At 40.6% G+C, this 15,206-nt stretch overlaps 1 protein-coding gene across 2 annotated transcripts in view; it reads left to right on the top strand.

The window, feature by feature from the left end:
- Positions 1-15,206, top strand: part of RIGI (RNA sensor RIG-I) — a 36,921-nt gene that overhangs the window by 19,695 nt on the left and 2,020 nt on the right. For both annotated transcript variants that reach the window (XM_080819879.1, XM_080819878.1), the window contains exons 11-16: positions 2,669-2,826; positions 3,827-3,962; positions 4,973-5,121; positions 8,051-8,141; positions 10,578-10,748; positions 11,980-12,131. In XM_080819879.1, the coding sequence (XP_080676005.1) occupies positions 2,669-2,826; positions 3,827-3,962; positions 4,973-5,121; positions 8,051-8,141; positions 10,578-10,748; positions 11,980-12,131 (857 nt within the window). The remainder of the gene's footprint in view (positions 1-2,668; positions 2,827-3,826; positions 3,963-4,972; positions 5,122-8,050; positions 8,142-10,577; positions 10,749-11,979; positions 12,132-15,206) is intronic.

The following is a 15,206-nucleotide window of genomic DNA, read 5'->3' as shown; positions in this document are numbered from 1 at the left end:
CTCCTGAAGTTACCAAGTTCTGTTCTTCTCTCTTTTGTTCCTTCATTCATTAACCAGATACTCATTTTGCCACGTAATGGAAAGAACAAGGTTAAAGACAAAGTCCTATCCTTGGGGAACTCACAGTCAAATAATGAGAATCAGATGTGAGCAGCTCCTACACAGCAGGGAAGAGGTACACTCTGGGTGCCCTGGGAGCTCATGGGAACTTTGTCTTGGAAAGGTCTGCAGGGAAAGCTTCTTGGGGTGGAGTGGTGTCTGAGGTAGTCTTAAAGTCAGCCAAGTTAAGGAGAGACAACCAAGTGAGGTTGAAAAGGCATCAGGCATTGAAGGAAGAGTTTCAGGAACTGCAAGCATTTTGGGTACTCCTAACACATGAGTAGCAGAAAGAAATGATGCTACAGAGACAGGGACCAGACCAGGAAAGGCCTGGTAGGCCAAACTGAGTTTGGCTTTGTCCTAAAAGCAGGCGGAAGCATCTAAAGATTTTAACCTGATTCATGATGTGATGAGGATACCAGTGAACAAAGAGGGCCAGAGGCAGTCAAGACAGCTAGTGGAGGGAGGAGCCTTGTGCCAAGCGCTGCAAACGGGAAGTGTCCCGATTTCATGGCCAGCTGGTTTTGGGTGGGAGTGGGGGGTGACTCGTACCAGGCTTCTGGCTTTCACGCTTGTTGGTATAGCAGTGGGGAGTACTGGTTCCAGAACGGGGAGCAGCTTTGGAGATGTTGAGTTGGTGAATTCACCTTTCCTCACACTTACTTTGGTTTTTCTCTTCTCCTCCTCTTTCACAGCTTTCTTTAGGACTTAGGCTAACAGCTATCTGGCTAGTTTGCCCACCCCCACTCATTTTTCCATTCAGCCCCAGTAACCTGGTTGATCTTTCTGAACTACCAGTTTTATTATGTCAGTATCCTGCTTGAATCTCTCTGCCTTACAAGCAAAGCTCTCTAAGCCTCTAACCTGCCACAGTCTGGTTCTACTTATCTTTCCAGTTTTACGTTCCACTTTGATTTAGCGGTTCCTTAAACATGTTCATTCTCTTGTCATCCACTTGGTGCTCAGCAGTATGCTAGCTGATGGGGAGATAGCATGGATCCTGAGACAAGCTCCTGCCCTTGTGGCATTTCTAGTCCAAGGGTAAAGCCAAAGTTAGATAAGGAATAATAAAACAATGGGGTAAGGGTAGGTGGGTGGTGGTGATCAGGTGTGTTTCAGGCAGAGGGAACAGCATGTGCAAAGGCCAGGAAAGCGGAGAGAGTCCATTAGTTCTGTCAGATGAAGAAAGCAGAGCAGCTGGAGATGAGACTTAGAAGCAGAGGCTAGATCACAGAGGATCCTGGGAGCTGGGTAAGATTTTGATTAGAGGACTCCCCTAAAAGCGTTTAAGTGGTAGGGTAGCAAAATGTTTCACCTGTAATGTTGGAAACTCTCTCTCCTGAGTAAGCAGTGAATTGGGGGGGCCAAGGCAAGAAGTAGGGAGACCACTTAGGAGGCTGTCATATTATCCAGGAGCATTATGATGTGGTCTGAACTAGGGAGTGGCAGAAGGGTGGAAGACATGAATTTCTACCTTCTTATTCTTTCCACTTCTAATTCCCTATCTCCGCCTTTCCCCAGTCTACATCCTGTCAGCTGTTCATTTCCAGATTGCTTAGCTCATTTTCACACCTACTCACATTCAAAAAATACTTGTTAATTCATCTGGTTTACTGCTGGCCACCTTGTTTTTAGTTGGAGCTGGGAAAGAAGCATGTCAATGCTACTTGTCTGAATAGCCTCCTTTGTTCCTCCTGTTAAACATGAATGGGTGCGAGGAGCAATTTAACCCAGAAACAGAGCTCTTGCCTGTGAGTTTTACTAAACTGTGCTCTTCCCAGGGAGCCCTGGAGATCTGAGCCGCTTGAGAATAGGCTTCTTCTGTCTTCTGCATCCTTTTACCACCAGCACCCTGCACACAGCCTGGACCAGAGCTGATGCTCAATTTTTGGACTGAGCAACTGAGGCATAGCTTGGGAGATGCACACACACAGAAGCACCCATGACAAGCATCTTTGGAGTACCTGTTCTTTGCTGGGCCCTGTGACTGATGCTGTGGAGATCAGAGAGCTTGAGTTCACATCAAGACAGAGGAGACTGTGTTGAGTTCTGTCTCTCTTGCTTTTAGATGCCTTCCTCATGAATCTCTTGAGACCTATTACTTTTATTCATTGCTTCGTTGTTAAAGGCAAAGTTAGATATTTTTTTCATGTCCATCATTTTACCTCTGGGCTGCTTTGCTCATCAGCTCACAGAGCCGGCCAGCCTTCAGTATCGGACACACCTGGATCTGCATTCCTGCACCCCCTGCCCCATGCTAGCTATGTCACTTTGGGTGAATTATTTTGCTTTTCTGAGCTTCGGTTTCCTCACATGTAAAATACAACATTCACCTCAGAGGTTTGTGAAAATGAGTGAAATTATGAGTGTAAGACACTTTGATTCTTGGTGCAGAGTAAGTATTCAGTAAGCAGCCCTGTGCCAACCAGATTCACTACAGAAAACTGCCTGTTTCGGGAGAAGTACTCTGCTTATGGAGAGGAAGGAAGAAAATCGGAGGGTGAGGCATGCTTAGAACTTTAAATGACTGACCACATGGCACAATGAAACACTTTTTTCTTTTTTCCAGAAAATGTATCTCAAATTCAAAATAGGAGTTTTGGAACACAGAAATATGAGCAGTGGATCATTTCTGTTCAGAAAGCGTGCATGGTGTTTCAGTTGCCTGACAAAGATGAAGAGAGCAGGATTTGTAAAGCCCTGTATTTGTACACTTCCCACTTGCGGGTATGTGGGTTCTTTGTAGCGACATATTTTAGTTGTAGCACCTCCTGGGAGGTTGGCTCTGGGAGCCAGGAGAACATCAACTTCTCACCCTATTCCAAGAGCTCACTTAGGAACTTTCCGAGGGGTTCTTCTGAAGCAAACTTTAAAGTTATCCCATTCAGCATCTTCTCTGTCTGCTTACCAAAACGTAACATTAGTAGTCACAGGATAGAAACAGATGCTGAGGCTCTATACCATGTGCTTCTAGCATTCCCATGATTGACACAATTGGAAAAAATTGGGGGATGATGAACATGATTGTAGATAGGCAATTGGTGACAGCCATCTTAGAGTTCAGTAAGCGACTGCTTTTGCCCTATTTTGAAGCATGGGTTTTCTTATCTTTGGCAAAGCCACATGCTCAGAAATCCAGGGTCTTTGGTTGTTTTCCGGTTAACCAAGAAGTTGAGAAACAATAACCATCACCTCTGCTTATTGTGCTGTTCTGATTATTTAAAAATGCACTCAGTCAGCATGCATTTATAGAATTTTAAAGAACTTAGTTGCATGTTTGGGGTAGGTGGTCAGTGCCAGCAGTTGGAACAGGTGCTGTTGCAATTCACTGATGGCTCTGGATGAATGAAGAGATTAAATTGAGTGTCTGAATCAAGAGGCAAGTTGATGTGGAAGTTGATTTGCTTTTGTTTTTTGTTTTTTAATCTTTGACATGCATTTTTCTTATAAATTTTATCTTTCCCGTCCAAGGTGGAATTCTAGACTCCAAAATGATCCTAATTGATTAATGATCCTAGCTAATTACAATTTTTTAAAATAGTATTTGGTCCAAAGGCTTTATTGCAGTACCATTAGAAACCACTCATCTTAAAAAACTAAGTTGGAATATATTTAAGAAGAGCTTATTTTTAAAATTAATTCCATGCTAAGTACAGCTAATCGAATGTCAGTATAGCAAATGCATTGGACACTGGAAACGTTGAAACTCTGTATCCATTTCAAACAGAAATATAATGATGCCCTCATTATCAATGAGCATGCACGGATGAAAGATGCTCTGGATTACTTAAAAGACTTCTTCGCTGATGTCCGAAGTGCAGGATTTGATGAGACTGAGCAGGACCTCACTCGTAGATTCGAAGGTGGGTGGTATTAGAGGAAGAAGCCATTGGAGCCTGGTGACTCCAGGGCAGGATACTTATATTGTATTGCATTTAGTTTACAATGATGCTCAGGGAGTTGTCCTGGGCTTAAGAAGACAACTATAGACAGCAGGACTATTAAACTTCAGTGAAATACGGTACTTATGGAAAAAATATGCCGCTTACACTATTTCTTATTTTGAAAAAGGAAAAATAGGATTTGCAAAGGACACATCCCATAGAAATTATAATAGGTAGAAGCAATTTTTTTCAATCTGTAAGAGACTGTATTTTTTTCAGTTAAATTAGCCAACATACATCATTAGTTTTTGATGTAGTATTTAATGATTCATTAGTTGTGTACATCACCCAGGGCTCATCAGATCATGTGTCCTCCTCAAATGCCCATCACCAGTTACTACCCCCCCACCCCTCCCTGTCCCTTCTTCAACCCTCAATTTGTTTCCCAGAGTCCAGAGTCTCTCATTGTTGAGAGGTGGTGACATTTTTTGGTTCAACTTTTAGTAATTTTACAAAGCTTTAAAAATATTTTTAAAAGTGTTTTAATGATTTAAAGAGATTATAATTTATATATACTATATATAAATTTATGTATAGAAGAAAACCGAGATGGCCCATAATCCTACTGCTCTTGGATTAAGAAGTATATAGGAAGATTTGAAATAAAAAGTAAGTCCTTCTTCTCCCTCTCTCCAAATCCTTTTCCTGAAGGTAATTACTGCTAATAAATTTGTTTGGCTTATATCAAAGTATTTAGTATACATAAATGTAGCCCAGTGGTGTGCTGCTATGCTTTGAGCACCCAGCTGTCTGGGGAAAAGTAAGTATGCATTTATTGCTGCATTTTTAATATATGCATTAAAGCAGTGGTTATTACTCTTGGGATTCTGGTCAAAGATTGAGAGATTAACTGAACTATAGATAAGGTCACAGTGTGTTCTAAATTTCTAGACTTTATAAGCCATTTACAGAATGTTCCCCTTTTGCAGAAAAACTGAAGGAACTGGAAAGTGTTTCCATGGATCTCAGCAATGAGAACCCTAAACTAAAAGATCTCTCCTTCATCTTGCAAGAAGAGTACCACTTAAACCCAGAGAGTAGAACCATCCTCTTTGTGAAAACCAGAGCACTTGTGGATGTAAGCTTCTTTCTTCTTGTGGATAACAAATCGACCCAGTATGAAAAGACGTTCCTTTCCTCACTGCTCTGCAATCAGGCATTCACCCAATTAAGTGTGGGTCTGTTTCTGGGCTTCCTATTCTGTTCTGATTATCTGTTTGTTTATCCTTATACTAATACCTTACTATCTTCATCACTCTAGTTTATAGTAAGTCTTGGTACCTGTGGAACAAGGACTTCATACTTTTAAAAATTTTTTGTTAACTAAAAACAATTTTAGCCATCTTCTGAGCATGTAATGGTATCTCCCTAGGGTTTTAAAATTCATTTTACTATATTTGCGTTTCAACTAATACATTTGAGCATTTTTCATAAACTTATAAGCCATCCATATATCTTTCTTGGTGAAGTGTCTGTTCATATCTTTTGCCCATTTTATTTTATTTTTATTTTTTTAAAGATTTTATTTATTTATATGAGACAGAGTGAGAGCCAGAGAGATCACAGAAGGAAAGGGAGAAGCAGACTCACTGTTGAGCAGTGGGGCTCGATCCCAGGACCCTGAGATAATGACCTGAGCTGAAGGTAGATGCTTAACTGACTGAGCCACCCAGGCGCCCCTCTTTTGTCCATTTAAAAATAGGATTTGAGGGGCACCTGAGTGGCTCAGTGGGTTAAAGCCTCTGCCTTTAGCTCAGGTCATGATCTCAGGGTCCTGGCATTGAGCCCTGCATCGGGCTCTCTGCTTAGCAGGGAGCCTGCTTCCTCCTCTCTCTCTCTCTCTTTTCTCTGCCTGCCTCTCTGCTTACTTGTGATCTCTGTCAAATAAATAAATAAAAATTTTTAAAAAAATAAAATAGGATTTGATTGAGTTGTTTATCATGATATTGTTGAGTGTTTAAAATATCTTTTTTATATATTCTGACAAAAGTCCTCTGTCAGCAATGTGATTTTAAAATATTTTCTTCTGATCTTTTAATTCTCTGAACAATATCTTTTACTGATTGAAAATTTTAACTTTCCATAAATTCTATTTTACCAATTTTTTCTTTTTGGAGATTGTGCTTTTGGTATTGTATATAAGAACCCTTTGCTTACCCAAGATCACAAAGATTTGCTTTGTTAGCTTCTCCAAGTTTTATAGTTCTGCAATTTACAATTAGGTCTACAATCTATTTTGAGGTATGGGTTGAGATGCTTTTTATCTTTTTCATGTGGCTATCCATTTCCTGGAGGACTGTATGTTGAAAAGATTGTCCTTTCTCCACTGAATTGCCTTTGTAACTTTTCGAAAAATCAGTTGGCCTTTTTATGTAGGTCTATTTCTGGATTCTGTATTCTGTTACATTCATCTACATCCATTTATCCTTTCACCCTTCCTATACTGCTTTGATTAGCTTTATGGTGTGAGTCCTCCAACTTTTTTCCTTTTTTCAAAATTGTTTTAGCTATCTTCCTTTGCCTTTCCATTTATATTTTAGAATCAGCTCATTCACATATATGAAAAATCTTCTGGGATTTTGTTTGGAATTGCATTGAATAGAGAGATAAAGCTGGGTGACATCTTAACAATATGGAGTCTTGGGGGTGCCTGGGTGGCTCATTCGTTAAGCATCTGCCTTCGGCTCAGTTCATAATCCCAGGGTCCTGGGATGAAGCCCTGCATCAGGGTCCTTGCTCAGTGGGAAGCCTGCTTCTTCTTCTTCCACTCCCTTTGCTTGTGTTCCCTCTCTCACTGTCTTTCCCTCTGTCAAATAAATAAATAAAATCTTTTAAAAAATGAAACAAAACAAAACAGTCTTCCAATCCATGACCATAGTATATCTTTCTCTCTTCTGTATTAGTTACATATTGCTGGTAACAAATTACTTTGAAACTTAGTGGCTGGAAACAACAAACTATTATCTTACAACATCTATAGATCAGGAATCTGGGAACAACTTAACTGGATGATTCTGGCTCAGGATCTCTCAGCAGGCTATAGTCACTTCAAGGATCCTACTTGAAAGGCTTAACTTCCAACCATATCTGCCTGGCTGTGTGAAGGCTTCAGAAGATGTGCTTCTGAGCTCACTCATCTGGGCTTCTCCACAGGGCTGCCTCAGAGCATGGCTGCTGGCCTCCTCTAGAGTGAGTGATCCAAGAGAGATTGAGAGAGTATGCCTAATATGGAGGTCATAGTCATTTTGTAACTTCGACTTGGAAGTGATCACATCTTCCATTTTTTATTTATTAGAAGCAGGTCAGTAAGTTCAGTTCACATTTGAAGGGAGGGGATTACACAAGAATCTGAAGACCATCGGGTGGAGATCACTGGGAGCCACCCGAGAAGCCACCTACCACATCTAATTTGGTTTCTTTTATCACTGTTTTGTCGTTTGCAGCATACAGATTCTGCACGTATTTTATTAGACTTATACCTAAGTGTCAGTTTTTTAATGCTATTGTAAATTGTACTTGTAGTTGCTTGTTGCTGGTGAGTAAAAATACATTTTTTCATTTAAAAAAGGTCTTAGAGATTAAATTATATCAGATCACAAAGATCTTAACCATTATATTTTAATTGCATAGAATTCAATTCCAAAAAGCTTTTTTTCTCAGGATTGTCAGTCAGAGAACTACTTACTAAAAGTTTTTCCTTCTTGCAATATATCAATATTGAATTAATAGTTACACAAATGTGGTCTACAAATAGTGTCCAGGGCCACCTGGGTGGCTCAGTGGGTTAAACCTCTGCCTTGGGCTCAGGTCATGATCTTAGGGTCCTGGGATTGAGCCCCATATCAGGCTCTCTGCTCAGCGGGAAGCCTGCTTCCCCCTCTCTCTCTACCTGCCTCTCTGCCTACTTGCGATCTCTCTGTCAAATAAATAAATAAAAAATCTTCAACAACAATAACAACAACAAACCCACAAATACTGTCCAACTGATAATTGCTTTTGATTTTCAGGCTTTGAAGAAGTGGATTGAAGAAAATTCTGAACTCAGCTTTCTAAACCCTGGTATATTGACTGGACGTGGCAAAACAAATCAGAACACAGGTACTATATTAGTGAATTAGAGTTAGGATACTGTAAGATTATTTATAATATATTCATTTTTTAAAATTTATTTATTTGTTAGAGAGAGCGAGCGAGCACAGGCAGACAGAGTGGTAGGCAAGGCAGAGGGAGAAGCAGGCTTCCCGCCAAGCAAGGAGCCCAATGTGGGACTCGATCCCAGGACGCTGGGATCATGACCTGAGCCGAAGGCAGCTGCTTAACCAACTGAGCCACCCAGGAGTCCCTATTTATAATATATTCAAATTCTTTTTTAATGCTTGTATTAGTCAGGGTTCAACTAGAGAAGCAAAACCATTAAGTGATTATACACTCATACATATATACATATATATGTTACTTGTGTGTGGACACAAACACACACAAACTCATAGGGATTTGGGAATTAGCATGCACAACTGGTCTGGCAAAGGAAGTCCGAAATACATGGGGTAGGTGGACAGGAGCAGGTCTGAAACCCACAGGTGTAAACTATTTGGAGTCTCTGAGGTCTGGGACTAATGCCTAAGCCCTCTTTCAAAGGGTTGATTGATTATGTCAAGTCATCCGAGGATGAATCCCTTTTGTAACCTAAATGTCAAGTGATTAGGAACTTTAATTACATCCGTGAATTCCCTTCACAGAAGCACCTAGATCAATAACCGGGTACTGTAGTTCAGCCTAGCCACAGCAAAAAGCCATCACAGTGCTCAAATACAAAAACTTACAGACATCTCCTCTTCCCATAGGTCCTTCGGATGAAACCAAAGTTATTTTTTAAAATTTTGTTTGAGCATGTCACTCTTTTTCTCTAATTTTCAACCAGTAAATTTAGATTAGCTGGAAATAAAAATGTTCTGTTTCTATTTTATTGTTTTTTAAGCTAGAGACGCTTTTATGTGTATTATATATTTTTTAATGTAAAAAAAAAGTTCAGGCACAAAATATTGCAATCTAGCTACAGTGGTTGAAGGATGAAGGGGTGCCTCTATAATCCTCCAGGAGGATCCCTGGGTGGCCAGCCCTCACCTTACATTCCCGTAGCCGTGCTCCCCAACCCTCAGTGACCAGCGGGGACAGATACTCATTCTGTTCCTCCTGTTCAGTTTTGTGTCTAATAAGCAGTCCCCATCCTGTCAGTCCTCAGGCATCACTCTTGCACTTTCCCCTTGTGCAGATTTTAAACTTCGGGAATATAATAAATATATTCAGATTTCGAAAGTTTGGCTTACCAAATGAAGTCCAATACCACATTACTGCATTTGGAATTCAAAGCTCTGCCGTCTGACTCTAACATGAGTTGATTTTCAAACTTTGTTATTTCTTTACAGATAAGCATTCAAGATATTTTCTTGTTTGTTCGTTTATCCATCCATCACCCATCCATCCACATTTATTTAGAAACTTATTCTGTACCAGTTATTGTGCTTCTGCCAAATAGCCTTTCCCAACCCCAAGACTGGTAGAGGTTTCTCTCCTCCCCATCCCACAGATGCAGTTCCTATTATATCAATATTATACCAATTATATCAATAGCTTCCTATTGATATCCTTCTTCCATGAGATCCTTGTAGATAAAAATGACCTTTTAACCATTGTATTTTTATCTGACAAACTATAATTGCTGAATAAATGATGAACAAGTAGATGACTAAGTTTAGAAATTCATGAAGTATGATGTCTGTCTTGGGCATGCTCATTATTCACTAGAAAATGATGGTAAAAAGAAATTGTTTTGGCCTTAACAAAATATTTCTGGAGATTTTGGCTGCCAACGTACAGGAAAAAACTAGAACTTTTATAAATTCTCTTAACTCGGAGGTGGAGACCACTGAAATTCTTTTCCTTCTCAGTATATCACTGGCTGAGGACTGCACACTGTTAGGGTCTCAGACTTAAATTCAAGGCCTGGTTCTGCCACTAACTAGCCCGTGAGTTTATCATACTTCCAAAACCTCAAGGTCTTCATCTGTAAAGGAGAATTGTAACACTTGCCAACATCAGTCTCAAAGGGCTTTGTGAAATTCCATTAAGTAGTTGTGACACTGTTTTGCCAGCTGTAAATCCTATACACATGCAAAGGCATTACAATGAACTGTTTTGCAAAAAACTATGAATTGTTGATGGTTGTTGATAGTTTTGCAAAAAAAAAAAAAAAATCCGTATTTGTTTTGCGATAGAGTTGCACAGCTGGTTAGTACCACAGCTGGGATTTGAACTCAGGCAGTCTGTGGCAGAGTCCAAATTGTTGACCACCCTAATGTCCTCTCTAAAACAAGGATAGGCCCTACTGCCTAGGGGTGTTTTGACATCATGAATATAAAGCACTTATCACAGTATTTGGCACATAATAACACTCTGTTATTAATGGCTACTTTTCAAGGGTAAAGTTCCCTCTTTGATAAGTTGTGTAATGAATGCCCTCTGACTCTGACTCAGGAATGACGCTCCCAGCACAGAAGTGTGCATTGGATGCATTTAGAACCGATGGAGATAAAAAGATTCTGATTGCCACCTCAGTTGCTGATGAAGGCATTGACATTGCTGAGTGTAATTTGGTCATCTTGTATGAGTATGTGGGCAATGTCATCAGAATGATTCAAACCAGAGGTGAGAAGAGCTTTGATTTCATTACTAAATGGCTGGTGATTTTTCTGATTTGTGAGTGTGTCTATCATTTAGAAACATACTCTGTCCTAGTCATTGTGCTTCTGGCCTTTTCTCCTTTACTGAGCCATTGTGGCTGTAGGACCATTGGCACCATGGACTCTGGCATCTTTGGCCCTAAAGGCGGCTTACTTGATCAGGATTGTGTGGGTACAGTTTTGCCCACTAATATATGCCCTATTTTAATTCTTGTTTATGATGAGTACTGTTTACTTGACCAACATTGACTGACGTATTTATGGAAAGATAATTCCCACTTGGATTGAGACTTTGGCAGCCAACGTGTGGACCCTTCATGGTTGTGCTTGTGGTAATGATGGGCCCTTGTATTCTAGAAGAGATACTCCATAGAATTCTTCTCACTTGAACTAGGTAATCTCCTAACTAGACTCTCTTCCTTTTTCCAATTTCTGTAACACCTGCCATTTTACTTCCTGAAAAACAGCTCTGGGCATGTCACTTCCCTGTATAGAGACTCCAGTATTTCCCAATTTACATGGTGTTAAAAAGCTCACAATCCAGCACCAAATTATCTTTCCAACCTATTTCCCATTCTTCCCCTTTATTCATTATCCACTTCTGCCAACCTGACTTCATCATTTTCTCCTTGTCGAAGAAAGTGCTCACGTACGGCTACTCATAACCTTTGTTTTACTTCTTCCCTCTTCCCCTGCTTCTGTATCACCTGTCCCTGATCCCCCAGCTGCCAATAAACTTTTGAATTCCCATATTTCTTTACATTTATCTTCCTTATTTTATTTAGGATTTCCACCTGTATTCTGGTGACTGTGAACATATCTATTTCCCCACCTGCTTGAAGGGTCTTGAAGGAGGATCTGTTCATTATTCATCTTGGAGTGCGCACGGTGTCCTCCTTGAGTGTTCAAGTTGGATTGTCTTTAAGACAGTGTTTCTGATAATGTAGCTGTCCTGTTCCACTGCCTGGAGACCGACACCCCAAAGAAGCCAGCCTAAGCCGCACCCCTGGCTTAACATGTAGTTTAATACGGAGGCACACACCTGCATTGGGAGTGTGTGCTCTAACAGCTCAGCTTTCCTATGAAAGCGGGTATCAGTGAATCAGAATTGAATTTTAGGAGTACCCCTTTGTTTACCTCTTCTCAAATTTATCAGAGTTTTAAGTCAAAGACACCAAATACTTACTTTCTTACAGGCAGAGGAAGAGCAAGAGGGAGCAAGTGCTTCCTTCTGACCAGCAATGCTGAGGTAATTGAAAAAGAAAAAATAAACATATACAAGGAAAACATGATGAATGAATCCATTTTAAGGCTTCAGACGTGGAATGAAGCAGTATTTAAAGAAAAGGTAAGTCTTTTAATTTGTGTCACTCTTGCAGAATCTGACCATGAGTAACAAACAAAATGTGAGGGTAGTTGGTGCCTTTTATCATATTGCTCTGAGTGTTGCATGAGAACATTAAGCTCATGCTTAAAATTTTGTCCTGCAGTAAACATCAGATTCATTCTGCTTTGGGTCTCAGTGAGATTAAAATGTATGTTATTAGTGCTAATACTTGGAGTGAGGTTTTTAGTTAGTTATAAAAGGGCAAACTGAGTTAGATGGCCTTTAAGTTGGTAGCTCATCCTGAGGACTGCACCCTAACATGGCAAGACACAGCCCTCAAATCTGTCTCTAACATCCGGAGTCCTTGGAGAAAAGATCCCCATGCACAGTGCACATTAGAATGCCTGTTTGTAGGTGTGGGTAGGAACGCACACTGTGGAGTGGTGTGTCTGTTTAGTTCAACCTCTTGGTAGTGACCTTCATTTTACTGCAATTTCCTCTATAACACAGAAGCATGGAACCAGACTGGGGAAGGTCAAGAAACAGAAACACGCACATACACGCACACACAGGCTTATGTGCACGCACATACAAGCACCCCCACACTTCCTCTAGACCCTTTGCAGAGACTTTCATCTTGGGATCTCTGCCACTTAGAAGATGTGTGACCTTAGGTAGTTACTCTGTCTCTTAAATCATCTGTCTCCTCATTCATAAAGTTGGGAAAGTAATGGTATTTAATTCACAGGGCAGTTTTGGGGATAAAATGGGGGTATATGCATTGCTCAGCACAGTACCTGGAATCAAGTAAGTGCTCAAAAAATGAGAACTGTTATGGACTGAGGCATGAGGCAGACTTTAACTTCACAGAGATGAACCTTACAATTCAGTAGACCAACTCCATAGTGTCCATAATTTTGAAAAGTCATAATCTCTTTGCTCAAAAATAGTTTTGAGAAGCAGTGGTCTAAAGCAAATTAACACTTATTTTAGGACGTAAAAGGACAACTTTATATCAGTATTCACTCATTTTTAGAAAATTTCTACCTAAGTTTAGAGACTAAAATATTTAAAAATACTTCTTCCACATTTTCATTGAGGAGAATTGCTGGGAAATTTTTTAGTTCCTCTTTAATTTTCCTCCTGAATTTTACTGAGAATAGAGGTTTTTCACTGAGTCATCTTCCCTTTTGTAGCATATGTTGATGTTGGCAGTAAAATCTTTAAAACAGTAATAGCTTTACTACCCATGCCATAATTTTTGTCTCTTCCACTGGGTGACCAATGACATAGACTCGTGTGTGGCAGAGAAGAAAGAGTAAAAGCCTGTTGAGGGAGATGGAGGCTCGGGCATACCCAGACTCTTTTGTAGCCAGCTCACCATGACGAAGAGTAGGATGAAGAGAGAACAGGTTAAATATCTGTTGAAGAACATCTGTTGAAGAGCATCTGGGATTCCCCTAACAGCCATAGAAAATGGGTAGAGGTGGGAAGGGATGAGAGGGAGCCCAGAACCAGGATAGCCAGGACCTGTTGGTGGCTGATCATTCTGTGAGTGGGGCTGGGTGTTCTGGCTCCCCACAGGGTCTGCCCTGACATCACAGGCAAGGGTGGCTACTGTGTGGCAGGGCTGAGAGCATGGCTCCCTCCTTGGCCTTCTCTGACACTGCCAGGTGGGAGTGTGCAGACGCTTTGTTAAAGTGGAAATCTAGGTGCCCCCTCAGTCTTTGCTGGCATGGGCTGGGGTTAGACCATAGTTGTTTGTTCCATTCTGTGATGTTTGGCAGAAGTAGAATAGCCATTGTCTAAAAGGTTTTTGTCTTGCTAGGCTGCCCCTTTCCTGGTCCTTTGACTAGAGAGAGTAAAGTAGGCTTCTGTTGAGACACTTTTTTATCTGTGTCCATAGGCATTTCCGGTTGCCAGTTCCTTCAGTCTCAAATCTGGGGTAATAGGAGATGAAAAGAAAACCCAGGTTACTCAGTACCATTCTGTTCTTAGGGTTTTGTGTTTTCTAGCTGTCTCCCTTCCTCTCTTGACCCTTCTAAATCTTCTTAGGTTTATTTTATCTATAATGTCCAGGTTTAAAAAAAAAAAAACAAAAAACCAACTTTGTTTATTTGAGAGAGAGAGTGAGAGAGTGAAAGAGAGTGGGGGGAGGGGCAAAGGGAGAGGGGCAAGCAGACACTCCCCATTGAGCAGGGAGCCTGACGTGGAACTTGATCTCAGGACCCCTGGGATCATGACTTGAGCCAAAGGCAGATGCTTAACCATCTGAGCCACCCAGGCACCCTATAATGTCCAGGTTCTTAGTTGTACGTAGGCATGCCCTCAGTTTTGAAGCAGAATGCAGTCATACTATAAACATGCATTGAACTTTACTGTAACTCAAAGTACTCTCTGTGGTCAGAAGGGGAGAGAGAAAAATGATTTAGGGGTTGGGGACTCTTCTGCCTGCTGTTCCATTTAATGGGTCTCTGCCCTAGAAGTGGGTGTAACTACACCTGAAACAGTCAATACATATGTTTATATTTATGAGTGATTTAAAAATTTTTGCCAACTACTAAGGTAGAAAGCAGGGGTCACATGATTGTTTTATGAACATCTTTAGTACTTTATGGGCATCTTTTTTTTTTTTTTTTTTAAGATTATTTCTTGTGAAAAGCAAGAGAGCAAGAGAGTGGCGGGACAGATGAAGAGGGAGAGGGAGAGAGAATCCTTAAGCAGACTCCCTGCTGAGCACAAAGCCTGATATGGGGCTCAATCCCAGGACCCTGAGATCATGACCTGAGGTGAAACCAAGAGCCAGCTGCTTAACCAACTGAACCACCCAGGCGCTCCCTTTATGGGTATCTTTGATGCAAAAATTTAAAGGCTCATTGGAGGTCACAGTTAAACACTGACTAATTAAAGAATTAGGAGAACCCAATAAAATTATCTATGGGATTTTTATAAACAAAGTCAGGTACTGTATGTTCATGGAAGTTGTAAATGAATGAATGAAATACCTGTGTGTGTGTGTGTGTGTGTGTGTGTGTGTGTATTTTGCGTGCACACATGCATAAATACCTCCTAGTTATACCATTGTACTGACAAGGT

Source organism: Martes martes, assembly GCF_963455335.1.
Source record: "Martes martes genome assembly, chromosome: 12".
Classification (NCBI taxonomy): domain Eukaryota; kingdom Metazoa; phylum Chordata; class Mammalia; order Carnivora; family Mustelidae; genus Martes; species Martes martes.
The sequence above is the reverse complement of the archived record's forward strand: the minus strand, read 5'-3'. Positions and strand labels throughout refer to the sequence as shown.